The following is a 17,540-nucleotide window of genomic DNA, read 5'->3' as shown; positions in this document are numbered from 1 at the left end:
CATAGTGTAGCGTAGAATTTTAACATGTACATTTTAAGCCGCTATTATTTAACGACTTATGAGTATTTAAAAAAATAAGTACTTTGCAGTGATAGCCAACAATAACTGTACAGGGTGTCTCCTTATTAGTTGAGTAAGCCGTTACCCGATGAGTTCTTATACGTAAATAATTAGACTTTCTTTATGGCTCTTTATTTTTTGGCACACTATACTCATTACATAAAGGAAAATAGGGGGGTCGTGTTCACGTTTTTCCCCCAACTTTTTTGGCCACGCCAATGGTGTATTTGTTTTGTTATTCATATTAGTTATTTCTTTACCTAAATTTCTGCAGTATTTTAAAATTTTTATTTGCAGCTTACTTTAGAAGGTATATCAGCCCATTGCTCCCAATACGTGGCTCCCATTGTTTATTTATATAGAGTACATAGTTCCAAAACACAAATGGTTACCATTTTAGTATTTAGTGTGCATTACACTTATTAATGTCTCAATTTTCTATTTGAAAAGCAATCGTTCTCTCTGTATCCTGAGTGTTATGGACAATTTGTAAATATTCATTTTCCTGGTGTAGTTAATTACATAAATAAATAATGGGAGTCACGTATAGGAAGCCAATAAGGTGAAATATTTTCCAAAGTAAGATGTACATCAAAATTTTCCAACAATGAAGAAATCCTGGTAAGGAAACAACTAATTTGAATAACTACACAAATTTCCTATTGGCGTGCGCAAAAAAAGTTGGGGGAAAAACCTGTACACTGCCCCCCATCTTCCCCATCGTCTCCCCAAAAATTTTAAATTCAAATCATGGGAGAGGTGCGCCTAATTCAATTATACATCGCTGCAAAATTTCATTAAAATAAGTTAAAAGACACCCAAGTTATTAACAAAAGTTTTTTTTCTAAGTTCACCCCTGTGTAATGAGTATAAAGTGCTAAGGAAAAAAGTGCCATAAGGAGAGGAAGTATTTTCACACAAGGAATCTCCAGTTAGTAGGTAGACCTACTAATACAAGACGCCCTGTATAAAATTGCAAATCAGACGCAGTAATACCTGAGCAAAAAAATCTTAAAAAACAACCGTTCCATATGTATTTTCCCTCTTGATAAATTCGTAACACTTTTGATCCCTAGGACATTTCCCTGTTTTGCCTAAAATTTTATTCTTCCGTGGGTGTACCCGCCACAGGTAAATCGCGGGGTAAACGCTCTGAAAGGGGATTCCCGGCCAAATCCGACGGGCTACATACGATTTATCCCACTCAGGTGAATTGTATCAAGCACGTGTCGTGCCTGGGAGGCACTTTGTGTAATCACCCCGTGGCATCGCATCGATCCGAATGATCCAGGGAAACTCGTCGACGGCCGGCGTCGCGTGGAACAAACCTAGCGTCGCTGCACCATGACGTCACAGAAACGAGTGACGTCACACGTCGCCGCGACGCGATGCCTTGCCGTTTATAATGAACGGAAAGTTGTGGCAGGGGAACAAAGTGCCGGCAGATCGAACAGCGATCGGTCGAATACTGCCGGACGCAACACGAGACGCGATTTGTCCGCGATTCGGGAAAAGAAAGAGAAATTTTCAGTTTTTGTGACTTAAACTCGACTTCATATTATTGGTGCTATCACCCAGAAGTTTCTGCCAATATGTGATTGTTGGCATATGTCGCGAAAGTGCTTGGCTTTCTGACGAGGTTCTTTCTTCGAAACTCTTGGTGATGTGAACGGACTTCGGAGCAACGCAACTGAGCTTCCACTTGGAGACTGTCGAAACTATAGTGCGAAATTAGAGTGATATTACAACCGAGTACCTGGACCAGCCTTAAAAACGTCCAACGATTTACCCACTTGTTGATCAGAACGCTTAAACGCACCTAAAACTAGCATAAGCGTAGTATAAGCTGTTTTTCGTGCAGAATCTCAGAAACTGACCATCTTGCTGAATGTTGTTAGTGTTTCCATTCGAAGTGGATTCTCCCCCCGAAACTCAACTGGAAGCTGAAGCTTCGCCCTGTTCACCAGGTGACTTGTAGTAGCTGTCGCACCTAGTTCTGTCTCGTAGTACTCCAAATGTTATTGTCGTTTGTTGTTGATTGTTGCATGTGGCATCAGTAGGATGCGCCTATCGGGAGATGCGTCTACGGCCTTCCGCTTCGTTTCGTCACCCGGAGGGCTTCTTCAGGGCTGGCCGGACGCCCTGTAACGGTACTGCAACCCCCGCGCCAGCGCTCACTACAGAACCTACAGATTCGAACAATAATTCGCCAGGATTCGGCTACAATAAGTGTATGTACGCATTTTTTCGGTGGATGGAGCTTTGGGGAATTTAACGCTTCTTTTACTACTAACCAAAGGTTTTGACTTTCCAGAGATTGATGACTTGGTTCAATCACCTTGCGTGTATATAAGAGAAGTAGGCTTTTTTAGATGGTATCTCATAGGCAAGAAGGGCGATATTTTATATTAGAAAGAGCTTTCTTAAGCCTTGGAAAAATATTTTAAACTAGAAAATTTTAAATGTACTTTGTAAGGCTTTTTCCACCAAACAGTCGTCCAAATTTCGCGAGAACATCACATTTGATGTCACAATCAATTTTTCCATATTTTCCAACGATCGTAAAAATCATATTTCGAAAATTTTGGTCAATTTCTGCCAACAATTTTTGATGACATGTGAACGCATAACGACTTCTTTCCCTTGATATGCAAACGGAGAATTTGACTGTATTTCTTCATCAATAAAATTCATACCCTCCAGGACCTGAAAGTTTCGCTTTCTATAATTGATGATATCGATAATGTTGTAGTTCTTCGAAAAAGATTATTTTTAGGAAAATTTATGTAATGCAGAAATAACTGTTCACTGCTATTAGAACATTCACGTTTTGATTTACATAATGAACCTTTCGAGTGAATTTCTAGTTTTATAGTGACAAACGTCATTATATGCATAATTAACGATTGTCTCAATTCTCGCGAATCGCGTGCATTCGTATTTTTTTCCATTCAAAATTAAGTCGAATTAGCTGGCAACCGGTCATTTTTCACCAAATTTTTTTTAACTTAAAGCTATCTGGACACTTACGTAAAAATCCAAAGTTGTGCATTTCGAAAATTCATAAATGTTTCAAAAACCCTTAAGTAATTTCACACATGATTTATTTTTACATTTTGATGCACGGTACAAGAATCATAAGGAAATGGGGGAAATTTGAATTTATTCAAGTTGAATTCCATATTTGTAAAACTACTGCGTGTAACTATTATTTTTGCTAATCCCATTTATTAAGTGGATGCGAAATAAAGACGCACAGGTGAATTGTGGAATTAAACCCGTTTAATCACTCCTTTCTGTAATGAAAATTTTTTAAAAATAATAATTTGATTTAAATGCTACGGAGACGTTATTGAAGACATATTTTTTTATAGAAATACATTCCTAAGTATTTCATAAAAGCCCTTTCGTTAAACTCTTTATGATGCCTGTTAATGCTCCCGTTAGCACTCACTCATGCACCGACGCCCGAGGCATAAATTCAATCAATGAGTACCCAACTAAACTCAAAATCCGTTATCTAAACAAGTTAATCAATATTCACATAGAGACATTAATTACAGTAAATTTAAACGTCATATTTAAAAATAACAGCCATAATAAACGATATTATCTTAATATTATTAGATCAACCTGTTGAATATTCATTGAATTCGTGTGGGAGCTTCTAGTTTGGGTTTATATGTAAGTGTAACACAGCTTATGCAGTGTTAATTAGTAATTAGAAGTGAAGCTAATGGAAATTTGAGTATATTTTGCATTAGCTTCTAGATCTTTCTGCTGAAAAGAGGGTCAGGAGCTGAAAAGGAAAATTTCTTTCTAGATATTCGTCTCCACTTAGTACACTTGCTGTAAGCTTTTGAGAAAGAAGCTTCATTGCAGAGATATAGGAAATTTAAATATTTTATCAATTTTATATAAAATAAGTGGCACTGCAATATCGTGACTAGTTTACTTGATTATTACGAATTAAAGGAATGCTATCAGTAATTAACTTGAATAAGTTAAAAATAACATTAGAATAATGGCCGTCTAAATTAAGAAAAACAAATCTATCGTCATCGATTTATAAGAGGTTTATATGTCGATTTCTAATCAGATAAAACCAGACTATTAATAAAAGATTGAAAAAAATCATGACCACAGACGTTTCGGCCTAAAGCCGAAAACGAGAAATTCAAATGCGAATCGTTTTGCATAATTTTATATGTCTGCAGAGGTTAATACTACATAATATCGTCCTTGTAATATTTTTTCTCTAATTAATAGCTTTAGATACCTTAGTTTTCACCTAAAAATTAACGAACAACCTTGGGACGGACCGTAAATTTATAACACTTTTTCGAGACTACTATGACGAAATAAATTGTTTGGGATTAACGTCGAGGACCACGGTTTAGCTATATAATTTTGCAAAAAAGTTTCGGCCAATTTGACAGTTTAATTAAAGAAAAACAGGGGGAAGTGCCTAACATGAGCCCAAAAACCCATTCAGGCTAAAAGTAGAATATGACGTAAAAACGAGAAAAACAAATACCCATTCGTTCTCGTGTGTGTAAAATCGAAAATCTAATACTAGAATACCGCACATAAAAGGGCTTTATAAGTCTTTAAACATCCAGGGATTAGCTACTCCTACACCACGTTTTCTATCATGAAATCCGTTATATATTCCTATAAAAAGCTGCTGCCCACAAAGAAAATCTCGACATAAAAATGAGCGAACGCTCCCAAGAGTAAACCCCGATAACGAAAAGCTTAACTCACGTGAATGTTCCCCTCTGACGTCACCGGGCTTATCAATTTTCCTGAATGTTTCAAAAATATCCCGTCGTAGTGCCTACGTGAAAACAGGTTTACTGTAATAGAGTCCGCGTGTCTCCAGATTTATCCCGTGACGTAGACGCCGTGGATGAGGGATGCTGCGTTAAGGGAGAACCTATCCTTGGTCTCCAGCCGAGTGGGCAGTCTGGATATTTTTAACCTCCGTTACGTCATCGCGATTTATTTTGTCACTAAACGGTCCTTATTAAAACGAGCCCATAAATAAAATTAATTTGAAATTATTACGGCAGGAAGCACAATTTCATTGGGAAGTACTAGTTTTATTGGTGCGCCTTGAAAAAATCTCTCTAAGCAAACACATAAAATGAAATTCTACATCAGGTAATTACATAGAACACTGCCAATTAATTCGTAATTTACTGCTAGCAAAAGGTACAGTAACGATACAATTTATTAAGATTCTTCAGTTCGACACCTGCGTAGGGAAATTTTACGATTACAAACTGTACAGTTTACCACCAGAGGATTTGGTAATTGTTAATATTCAGGTTTTAATAAATCGACGAAGAAATCGCGCAATCGCCTGTTTCATCAACGAGAGTCTGCAGGTGACTTAGGTAATTACTTAGTATCATAAGTTGCTTAAGTACATGATTTATGCATATATTTGCAGTATAGTTACAAGTCGTGAGCACGTGTTATTGCTTCTGTCGGTGACTCAAATTTTGGAATAAACGTAAAATGCAGAGTCGAAAATTTAATAGAATTGATTTTGATGTCATTTTATAATATAGTTTATATAAATATATATATATACCGTGCGACCCTAAGTTATACCCCCGTTAGCATTTCGACGATTTTTTTTTCATTCAAAAGCGGCTTTGAAAAGAACAAAAAATACCGTATTTGGACGTTTGTATTTTTTTTAATGTTGCTTGCGCCACCAATAGCGCTGGATGGTCAATTTATTCAAATTAAAACATGGGCGACGTGACAGTTCAAATTAAAATCTTTCAAAACTACATTTAGTGAGTATTGCGATTCAGAATCTATCAATTAGTTTTCGAGAAAAATATTTTTATCATTTTACTGTTTTTTTTTAACCAAAAACTGTTTCAGAGCACAAAATCGAAAACAAACCAATTTCCTATCACCAAACAAATTTCTTCAGTATTTACGTAATATTTAACTAAGTTCGCATTGCAATTTTCACCACATTTACACCTATTTTTCTCAAAAACAAATCAATAGATCCTCCATCACAATATTTCATTGAATGTACTTTTAAAAGGCGTTTAATTTGAGGTGCCATTTGACCCATATTTCAATTTATATTAATCGGTCACCTTAGACTACCGGTGACGCAAGCAACATTTAAAAGAATAAACAAACGTTGAAAGATAATATTGTTTTATTCTATTTAAAACGGCTTTTCAATTTAAAAAAAAGTTAAGAGGAGGAGGGAGGTTACAATTTGAAACCATACAATATATTAGAGTTAAACGGATATAAACGTTGCAATTAAACGCATTAAAAACCAATAAGGTTTTGACAGGGTCCACCTTAGCAAGACTGACGCCCTGGATAAAATTTTTGATCACCACTCTCGTATCTCCCAAGAAAAATCCTCGACCAGGAAAGTCCATCGCCCTAGACCGGCACTTTGCCCTTCTTCGGAAGTCTAGTACGAGATTTTGGTTAAATGACGCTAAATAACTAAAAAAATTGCAAATGCTTGCAGGTCAGTTTATGTGGTAAAACTCAACCCCATTTCTACCATTGACCATTATAGTCATCTTTTCTTTTTTCCTTAAGAAGTACAGACATTTAAATTCACATTAAAAACGATATCTTGGATTTTTCTGGCAAATAAACCGAAGTCAAGACCCAGGCCAATATGATTTTTGACTTGGTTTACCAATTTCTGAAGAACATTTCGGCATCCTGGTAGGGCCTTGAACTCATTTCACTCTGGCAGGCAGCTCATAGCGCCGCTTGGTTGTGATTGTAGATATGAATATCCCACTCCACTCATTGACAGCTTTCCTCTGCCTCAAGTGTACTCAAAAAATGCTTGATTTAAATATGAATACGTATATCATAGCGAATACTATGAAGCTCGCATATCCGCATGATGCCAAAATTTCGGGGATTGTGAATGTAATTTCCCTAGTCGTAGTGTTGACTACATAGAGTTTACTTTTGAGAGCTGACATGATTCGTATATGGACAATTACAAGTTTAATTTATTTTTGTTTTGTGGAAACAACTTGATATTATAGAAATGTTTTCAACATGATATTATTTCCGGTTAAACCGGAAACTATTCTTACTAAATTTTTTTAAATGAACCATAGCAGTTTTTTTATGAAAAAGTTTTTTTTTCGAAAAAAAACATGTTTCATAATTCAAAATTGTACCGATTTTGAAGTGTTTTTGATATATTTTGATTTTTACGACGTTTTAGATACTTGTAAAGCTTTACTAAAACTCAATTCTCTAAAATACTATTTAACATAAATTGATGAAATAAATTTTAAATTACTGGAAAATCAACACATTTTCATAAACAATAAAAGAATTAAGAAAAACCTTGGTAAAAGTTTTCGAGCTAAATTATTTAAATTTAGAATTTTTAAATTCAAAACAGTATTTTTTTTTTAATAGCATCCTACAATTATTTTTTAACCATTAGATAGGCAGGAAGAATGTGATCAAATGTGACATACATCACAAATATAAAAAAATTACACTTTTTCAATAAATCGACAAAACCAATAAACTACTTTATACTGCGTAAATAATAGATACATCAGTGCACCTTTACACGATTAAATTGCTTAATGCTTATTTTGATTTTTGTTATTTATTACAATGTCAGGTTTTTCCAGCAAAACAAAAATACAAACTTCTAAAATACATTAAACTCGTAATTTTCCATGTACGGATTTTGTTAGCTACAAAGGTGTAGCCTGTATTTTTAATAAACAAATCCGGTATTACAGTAAAGCTTCAACTTGCATTAAGTAATCATTTTATTACTTATATCGCCTCCCGTAATTCTATCGTCAAATGATGTCAAAAACGTTGAATAACGGACCGTTTTTACGATGGTTATAATGCTGCACGGAATGCAGAATATAATAGAAAACCTTCAACAGGTTCAATTCAAGGGGAGTTAAAATGAATAAAAAATACGATCGTTTCTCAATTAGCACCACGAGATCTATATTCAACATGTTACAGTCACATGGACCAACTCGCCTGATTCATTGTCTTGAAGGAAAACTGAATATTCCTGCCATGTATTATCTAAAATATACTACATACCACTTTAGAATCTATCTTGTACAGGGTGTCCATTAAACATACGGCAAAAATTCAACGGGTTATTCCCTGAACTATTCTAAGAATGTTTTGTCCTTTGATGATTTTTGAATAGCTAGTTTGTTCCAAAAATACAGAACGGGAAAATTTTTCGACAACAGTAATATTTATTATTAAATGTTACATGTGATGCTTCTTAATTTACAAGAACCCCTGAAAATGACTACCTCGAGTGAAGTAGTTATTGGGAGGTCCACCTCGACCAATCTATTTCTTGAGCAATTCCCTTCATCGGTAAAAAGAATTAGCGACCGTGCTCAGCCACTTTTAGCGTTCTTACTGTCATTAGCCTTCCTGGTCTTTCGAATTTTTAATGATCACATACGAAAATTGCTGGATTGGTCCAGGTGGACTTCACTTATAGCCTGCTCGATCCCCAGATTTAAACCCCCTGGATTATTTCCTATAGTGATATTTAAAGTCATTAATTTATAATACTCCAGTGGAAAATGTGGAAGCTTTAACAAACCGTATCATTGCTACGTGTAACTCAATAGGAAATGAATCTGGTACTTTTCAAAGAGTTCGGCAGTCAATGAGGAGAAGGTGAGATTCTTGCATCCTAGCTGGAGGTAGTCATTTTCAACAGTTCTTGTAGATTAAGAGGCTTTTCAAGTAATATTTAGTAATAAAATGTTACTATTGTCGAACATTTTTCTCGCTCTGCATCTTCGGAACAGAGAAGGTCTGCAAAAATTATCAAAGAAAAAAATATTCTTAGAGTAGTTCAGGGAATAACCCCCTGAAGTTTTGCCTGCGTTTAAAGGACACTTTGTATAAGGAGGTCGTAATTCTTGGGTGCCCGTATAACTAGGCCTGTAAACAGAAATAAATTTATATATATCGCGTAGGTTTAGTCATTTGATGTTATAAATAAAATAATTCTTACTCCAACGTCACGAAAATACGTCCACGTGATCGTGGGTAGCCCTAAAGATATACCATTTACCTACACTGTGCATGACCACGTGTTCGGACACTAGAGAGTTGCCGTACTGTGTGTATTGGAATGATTAGAAACTTGTTGTTGACAGGGGCAAATCTTAATGGAAACTTATGTTTGAAGAAAAAGTTTCTCGTGTTTTGTCTCCATTCAACTCGAGGTTCAGGCTTACGGAGTGATGCGTGTTTCCTCTGAGGAAGTGGAGGAGTTTTTTACAGGAAAAACTTTTAAATTGGGAGTAACGGAGAAAACGTTTTAAACAAAAATCAATGCTTATGTGATAGAAATTCAAGCATGGATAAGTCGACTTCGAACCGTGGGACGTGGACTTTCGCCATTTTTTTTAGTACAGAAATGGTTGTGCACTTAGAAATTTTAGAGCTGCCAAAATTGGGTCGAAGGTCTATTCTCAATGTACCATTCAAGCAGTTTTATTTATATTTTCTAAAAGTGTTTTGTCAATTTGTGAGGAATATGTTTAATTTTCTTGAGTAATCTCGACATTCCTCCTTTTTTAAAATTATTTCCGGTTTCCAGACTCGCCAAAGATCTATTTTACGGAAAGCCCGGGAGGTTGCGACTGCTCTTAATAATTTTTGCAGTTCTCGATATTTTTCTATGCATTTCTAATACTCTTGTGTTTCACACGTTGATGTCTCTCGAGGCATTTTATGCATAATTGAATTTTTTTACAAGATTGCATGCTTTTACGTACTTGAGGTCTTATTGAGTTTAAAATTTCACATCATTCTGTGTATTCAAGCTACCAATGTAACATATAATAGGCTATTATTCATAGTGAATATTTTAATATTATATTCACTAATAGGCTCTGGTTTTGAAAAACGTTTGTTAATTTTTATAAAATTTCAAAGTATCAGCAAATTTAATTGGTTATATTAGCCGAGCTTCCCCTCTCGATGAAATTCAGATTTTACATCTAACGATGCTTTTAGGGACAGAGCTAAAGGAACACATCTAACATATCAATCTTTAGACTTTGACTTTAAGTTTAAAAAGTTATTCTGCATTATAAACACAAAACGTGCGCCAAATTTCGTGGAGCAATTAAAATCAAGTATTTACACTTTTACATGTGAAAGTTATTGTTGTTGTAGCCAATTATTTACACATAAAGCAGTCATGAGATTCGTTATTAGTGCCGGTGCCAAATCACAGGGGTTTCAGGAAACGCACGATAGTGCTCTCATCAGTTTCGTGATTGTCCCTTAGATTATAGTTATTAGTGGATGGTTTTAGGGCATTTGACACGATACTAAACATATTTTTGAGTTTCACAAAGGCGTTAAATGTGAGCGATATTAAAGTGGTATGAAATTTTCTGAGACCCAACCCGAATCCAAACAGGAAATAAAAATCAAGTCCATTTTACGACTGGACGTTAATTTTTTAAGGTAGGTCGCATCACTCTTCGTAATTAGCATGCCACCAGTGTACGTTACCACTCTTTTATTGCCCTGGTAGTACATTTGTAAGCGGCTGTCCTGATACTATTTTTAGGTATTTTATGTAATTTACGTTTTTTCTTTATTCGTCTCGCATAACTCTGGAATGGCAGATAAATTGTTTGTCTAAGATAGGTGATGTAATTAACGATGGGTTTTCCTTTTGTAGTGTTTATGTTGTGAGGTTTATTGCGATGAAACATAATTAATGTCAAAAATGGTAAAGATCTTCATTACTTCCTCGTATAATTGAGTGATTTATAAGCCAAAAATGCATTGTTGTTTCTGAGATATTTACATATGCTTTTCTTCCTCGACTCGGTGGCTATCTAATGACGTCATAAAAGACAGAGTTAAGTCCACGAAAGAGACATAAATTTTAGTGCAATTTTGTACAAAATTAATTTCTCACAGGGAAAATTGCAAGTTTTTGGCGATACGCATTTAAATCAGTGCCTTCGCGAGCATGTCCAACATTTATTCGTCCATAGGTAATTCTGGAACTTTTAGATGGATATTGATAGTTTTCAAATAGAGAAAGGGAGACTCTTTTTGGATTCAGCTTCGCCGCATTATGCTTTAATTCAAAACCAACTTTCCGAACTGGAAAATGGTAATTGTACAGTTTTTGAAAATTTGACAAATGAAAACAATAGAAAATACCCGATGTAGTTAAACAGCCGACAACGCTTAAGAGAAAGAAGTTCTCTTTGTGCAGACAAATTTCCCTTTATACCCTTAACCCCCCCTACATCTCCATTCAAACCGTCATTCGCGGACGTACCTTCCTGGATAGTCTTTAATAAACTTAAACCTGGAACACACCCCTAGATAACATAAAACGTGCCTCCGTTGTGACGTCACTAAACAGACATTAATAGCCACCGATCGCTCCACCTTCTCGCCTCCATGTAATCGACTGAGACGACCTCACTATTTACGTCATCATTTTCACCCGTTCCGCAACGTGACGTCACGTCAGAAGCATTGATTCGGCGACGTCACATAGCTTCTTGCTCGTTCCCTCTTAGCGGCTCCTCTGGCATTGTCTCTCTTTGTCCTGCTATAGAGTCGAGGTCATAGAGAAAGTTTGTGGCAGTGAGTCCTCAGTTCTGTCTGGAGTCGCACGGTTTTCCAAGTTCAGCTGACTTTGAAAGTGGATAATTTTTGGATATTTATCACGTTTTTCTATACCGGTGTACTCGTCGCGGTTTTTTGGTGATCAGGTGCTTTTCGGGCCATTTCTAGTGGTCAACAGTTTACTAGGAGATCTAGGTGAGGTTGTTTCAGTTGAAAGAGCTCTTAACTTCTTCCTGCAACAACTAGTTTCTTCTATAAGAATTTATGTTTACGACCTCTGACCTGAGATCACACAGATACAATTAGCACTCTGATTTCAGCGTGAGACCGAAAAAGCTATATGGCACAGATCGGTCACGATCTGTTCGAATAAAAAGCCTCTGGGCAATATTTTTGAAATTTGGCGTTGTAAGATCACCGCTGGAGCTCAATAAGGAAGTACCATGGGGCCGTTATTTATGTAATTGATGTAAAACAATGTGTTTGTCGTGTAAACTGCTATGGCACCGGGGTTATTTTCTTGGTGTCGATTCAGAAAATGGTACACACTAAAACTTAGATAGCGAAAGTTCCTATGCGATGCTCTTGCAATCCATCATAGACATTAATGTTGTTACGATGTATTATTATTGATTTGTGACAGATTACACACTTTATAAGGTGTTGAAATTGAAAAACAATGGGCTATTTTTGTGGTTGTGTAAGAGTTTTACAAGCTAAGCCTCCGGCGAATGTTTTATTCAATATTACATGCTATTAGCTGGTTTGTAACGTGTGTTCGAGAAAGGCGCAAGGCTTCGGGTTGTCTTGACTTATGACAACAAACAATAATTATACAAAATCCAAGCGAGACCTGGATGTAACAATTACGACACATGGCGCATTGCACTAATGAACCTTTCAAAAATGTGTACTTCTAATTTTCCAAATTACCAAATTTTCATTAGCAAAAGTAATAAAAGAGTGATTTATTACGTGGTCGACTCCACGGTTCCGTCTTCCGTCACAGGTACCATATGTGTGATTTATTTTAAATGCTCCTAAACGCTAAGAGGTCTAAGACGTTGGACAAATATTGATACACGCTTTATTTGCATAAAATCTACTGGTTCTGGAATAACGGTTAGATAAACAAAAATGTGAAAGGTTTTTCATTTTTAAATATTTGCCATTTTGTGCAATAGTGCAACAAGAAAGCATATAGCAAGTGAAATTCGATTTTTGTGTAATGTAACTATTGGGAAATTATCGCAAATCAAAGCAACGTCATGTGCTGTAGCATTTCACGTTCAAACCCCCTATGATTTTTCAAATAAAAAAATTCTCATAATAGTAATGATATTAAATTTCTATATTATTACCTTGCACAACCAACAATTTTTGCTGTAGTAAGTAATTCAAAAATATATAAATATTAATGAACAATAAAATATCTTCAGCGATCCACATCTTCAAGCAACACTTATACGAAACTGAAAAATATCTGTAATAAGAATCCCCAAGAGAAGCGCTTAAAATAGGAGAAAAAACGAATCGACATCGATAAGTACGAATAAAAAACCAAAAATGGAACTGAAATAAGCATTATTGCAGGACAAATGCTCAATGAGGACAAGGACCCTAACTCGTTTTGTTTAAAACCTATATTTATTATACCCCAAAACAAAGCAAATTATTCGAGGATTATTTCTGTCATACCTTGTACGTACTATCATCGTAATTGGTAAACCGGTATCTTACAAAATCACCGGTGAATGGTTGGTAGGTCCCATGACAACTGAAAACGAAAATCTCCTCAAGATTGCGGTCACCAAGAGCCTAAAAGCTCCCATGCAGCTACGTCCATTGCAACTTGCAAAAATCTAGGGCTCACCAAAATCGAATGCATACAGTTCACCGTTATTCCATACGAATTTCGTACATCTCGGCTAATAGTTTAGATGATCTCACGTTTTTACGACACCCAGTACGAAGTCCGGTCCGTTAGGAGGCCGAATGGTCACCCACGCTTCGCGCTTTAAGAAAACGCGCACTCTTTGATTTGTCATGAGACAATCGAGACGGAATTGGCCGAAGAAGAAAATTTATGTTCCATTCAAAAATTAATAAAGATTTTTTGTATATGGTTTAGTAAAGTTGATTTGCATATTCAGCATTGTTATGTCAATGCAAATGGGATAATTTGCATTTCGTGCTACTACGTAACGCACCCAAGCCAATGTTCTTGTCGGCGGGTTTCAGGAATCCAGTTGAGAAGTGAAGGTTCCAGATTAATATTCAGAGGGTGCTTTTGTTGTTATCAGTTTTATCTTCAATTCTCAGATGTGATAAACCCAGTTAACCGATACATAAAGCATGAAGAATAATCAGAAATAATGGGTGGACAAAAACCAATTTTGCTTAATTAAATAAATATGTAATTAGAACAATTGTCGAAATATTCAAAACTTGATGAGACCTTGGTGAAACCGGATTATATTAATCATTTTAAATGGAATTTTATAATGGTATTTATGTTATACCCAAAATGTTTGCTACAAAAATTATAATTCTGGGAATTCTAGGTCACTCAATTAATTGGTGGAAAAAACCAAAATTGATTGGATTTAGTTCAGAATTGCCGTGAAATAGGAAGGATTGAATGAAAAAAAAACTTACAGTTCAAGCCTCTTATTTTGGTGATTTCGAGCAATACGAAACACGACATATGCCATTGACAATAACAACCTTGTGAGGCACCGCAGAATACCTCAGCTGATTTTACTGAAGTCAATAAATACCCAGAAGAATTCGGAAGCTCATAAAATTTTTGGAAAAAACTTATAACTTCAGAATATTTCTTTTTTTGGAATTTCAGCCAATCTCGAAGGTGTGATGCCGGGAAGATTTTGATAGTAACACCAAAATTGACTAACAAATTTTACCAAAAACCCGGAACTCAAGACACTCTTTGGAAATGCAAAAGAAGCTACTTCCTTTAGTGCGATTTTTAAATGCCAGAAGATTGCCGTACAGGTCTAATATTTAGCTGCCTTGCCAGAAGGGTTTGAAAAATGGTGAGAATTTGCGGGCACTTCTAACTCAAAACACTAATCGCGAAATCAAGTTACGCCACTTAATTAAAAAAAAACTTCTAATCGATACTCAGCATTATAGGGTAATTTCTAGCAATCGCAACAAGAAAGTACGTGCGCCACTGACCTTTTCAGTTTCAAATCTTGAGTATTGCCAGTTGAGTTTTGCATCTCACGACTTTTACAGACAGAAATAGATGTTTCTCTAGCACTGACAAGAGAACAAGTGTATGAAAGTCGTCGCTTATTTACGTCATTAAGGGCCAAATTGCTAATGGAATGCCGACTTAAACTACAACCTAATTTACATAGAAACATTGAATTAGTGCTTGGATATTGGCCAAATCCTGGGTTTATATCGAAACTAGCTTGACATTAAAGTTAATAAATACTACATTAATAATTTGGTCCTAATAATGTCAGATCATTGTTTGAAACTCGCGTAAGGAACTGCTATAGAAAAAGATCTTTAGCAAATCATTGCAGTACCGGCATGATATGCTGGGTTCATACAGCAAATAATGCATAAGAATTACATAGAAAGTGAAAAAGATATGAACTTAATAGGTATAACCATAAAACCAACTTTCTACGCTGTGCATTGATACTTGCTGCTCAGATAGTTTAAAGCATTTCCGACGGTCTTTCCCTATAATTGATCCAAGATAATTGCCAAATTTTGAAGCACGATGAGGATTTATTACTGCCCCAATCTCTCACATGTTATTTTGCACACACAGTAGGAACAATCAAATTCCGCCTTACCAAAAACCTTTGGCCTACCAAATTCTCAGCTACTTTTCATTATTACTTAACGCCTCCAACAATCAGACATATGCAGGCACGTTATCATGCAATTAATCTTGCCATAACCCAGAAAGAAGAAATTTCGATTTCTCACCGGCGTTTATGGCAAATTAATCAATTTCTAAAAAAACCTAAGCCGATGATGTCCAATAACAAAACGACAGCTTCGGGCCAAACTGGGTTTATTATTATGTACTTTTTATAGATATCGCACCATGGGTCTTCCTCCGGTACCACTTTCTACTTCGTCTCTTAACTTTGTGAAGATTCGTCATTAAAGCGGCTTTATTCCGCCTCGCATGACACTATTACAAGGAGATTATCCCACAGTATTTTCTTTGTTTTCGTGTGCAATTAGCCCTGATAATTATGTAAAAAATAGTCTTGAAATTATCTGTAACATGACATTTTAAAACTCCAATACATCAGCCATGGACGGACGAAAAAACTCCCACGTAAGTTGAAGTACGGCATCGACTTAGCACGTGAACGGCCTTGGTATCGATTCCGTGACGTCATGTTATCGGTCATGTGGGCGAGTGACGTAATTGTGGAGACGATCCAAGTATCCCCCAGTCAAGGGGGGTCAATTCTGGTATAGTCGAATCTAAAATTCCAGATTTCACAAAATCTCTCTACCGACTTTTGCGACTAAGGGGGTCTTTAGAAAATTGTAGGGTGGCGTCGGTACCAAATTGTCGCATAGAAACTTCATAGGAGGAGTTTACTAAGCGTTCAGTGGGGTGAAAGTTCTTCAGATAGTGTTACTGAAGTATAGATTTAAGATTACAGCTGTGTTGGTATCGATTTGCGACATCCTCCTGGGGTGGAGGTTGAAGCCTCCCTTTTCCTGGGGAAGGTAATAATTCTTATCAGAGACTAACAAACTTTTTGTGGTTGTTGTTTATGATACCAATTGAATTTGTTTTTTACTGCCGATTGCTGTGTAAGATCAATTTAAATTGGGGGTTACGAAACGTTGAAAAAGCTTTCATAATATTGAAGAAATACGAGAAACACTTAGTTGTCCCTTTAAGTTTTGTCATAAATTTTATGCACACTGACTTTCTTCATGAAAGTAACATTTTGGGAAGCACTTTTCGAAGGGGAGGTGATGACATGGATTTCGTTTTTGGAGCATTGATTTATTATGCTCAGATTCGTTTGCTTCTTCCAAGGTGATTTAAAAATAGCATTTTCCACTGCATAGTGTTTGCCAATAATCGTTGAATTTGCTTGCGACACCATTTTAGGGGTTTATTTTTAACCGAGAATTGATTATTAGAATTAATTATCATTCACTCAAACGTTCGTTTATTATTACGAAAATTTACCTCTTCTGGAATTTTAATGCTCATACATAGTACTGTGAGCATATCCGTTATTAATTGGGAGCAGCTGAATCTATTTTAATGATTAAATGGTGTTTCCAGTAATGGAATTTTAAATAGTTATTTTTTAATTAAGAAAACTTTTCAAAGTTATTTCTAATTTCAGAATCCCAGGCAATGCTCGAATAACCAGTTTCGTCTAGTGCTTGTTTTCACTGGTTGCTGACCTCAATCCTCTTATCCTCCATGTCTTGCCCCAAATTCCAACGATCCGGCGCAGAAATTCTTGTAAATCATAGAGGATTTTGACCAGTTTTTCAATAAGTCATTACTCTACTCTAATTTTATCACAATTTTTTCCAATAGTTTCATAAGTATTTTTACCTGATGACACGCTTCTCCAAAGAACACGAGGATGTCAATCACTTCAATTTATAAAGATTAATTCCCTATTACTATGAAAAAAGTTCAGTTCTATCCACGCAGTTTTTTTTTATAATAATTTTCTCATTTCCTTTGCTTTAGCTACCAGGAGAATTTTGAAAATTAAAAAGACTTCGGCCATCTCTTCGATGCTCAATCAACGAGGATCGTAAAATTTGTTGAA

At 35.8% G+C, this 17,540-nt stretch overlaps 1 protein-coding gene across 6 annotated transcripts in view; it reads left to right on the top strand.

The window, feature by feature from the left end:
• Nucleotides 1-1,477: 1,477 nt before the first annotated feature.
• The window catches only part of Hr38 (Hormone receptor-like in 38), an 82,120-nt gene continuing 66,057 nt past the window's right edge, over nt 1,478-17,540 (top strand). For 4 of the 6 annotated variants that reach the window (XM_066285476.1, XM_066285475.1, XM_066285474.1 and 1 more), the window contains exons 1-2: nt 1,478-2,027; nt 2,118-2,291. In XM_066285476.1, the coding sequence (XP_066141573.1) occupies nt 1,949-2,027; nt 2,118-2,291 (253 nt within the window). In that variant the 5' untranslated portion in view covers nt 1,478-1,948. The remainder of the gene's footprint in view (nt 2,028-2,117; nt 2,292-17,540) is intronic. The other 2 variants (XM_066285473.1, XM_066285477.1) reach the window with 2 other exon arrangements.

This window comes from Euwallacea fornicatus, chromosome 9 (genome assembly GCF_040115645.1).
Source record: "Euwallacea fornicatus isolate EFF26 chromosome 9, ASM4011564v1, whole genome shotgun sequence".
NCBI classification, from domain to species: Eukaryota; Metazoa; Arthropoda; class Insecta; order Coleoptera; family Curculionidae; genus Euwallacea; species Euwallacea fornicatus.
This window is presented reverse-complemented; position numbering and strand designations above follow the sequence as displayed.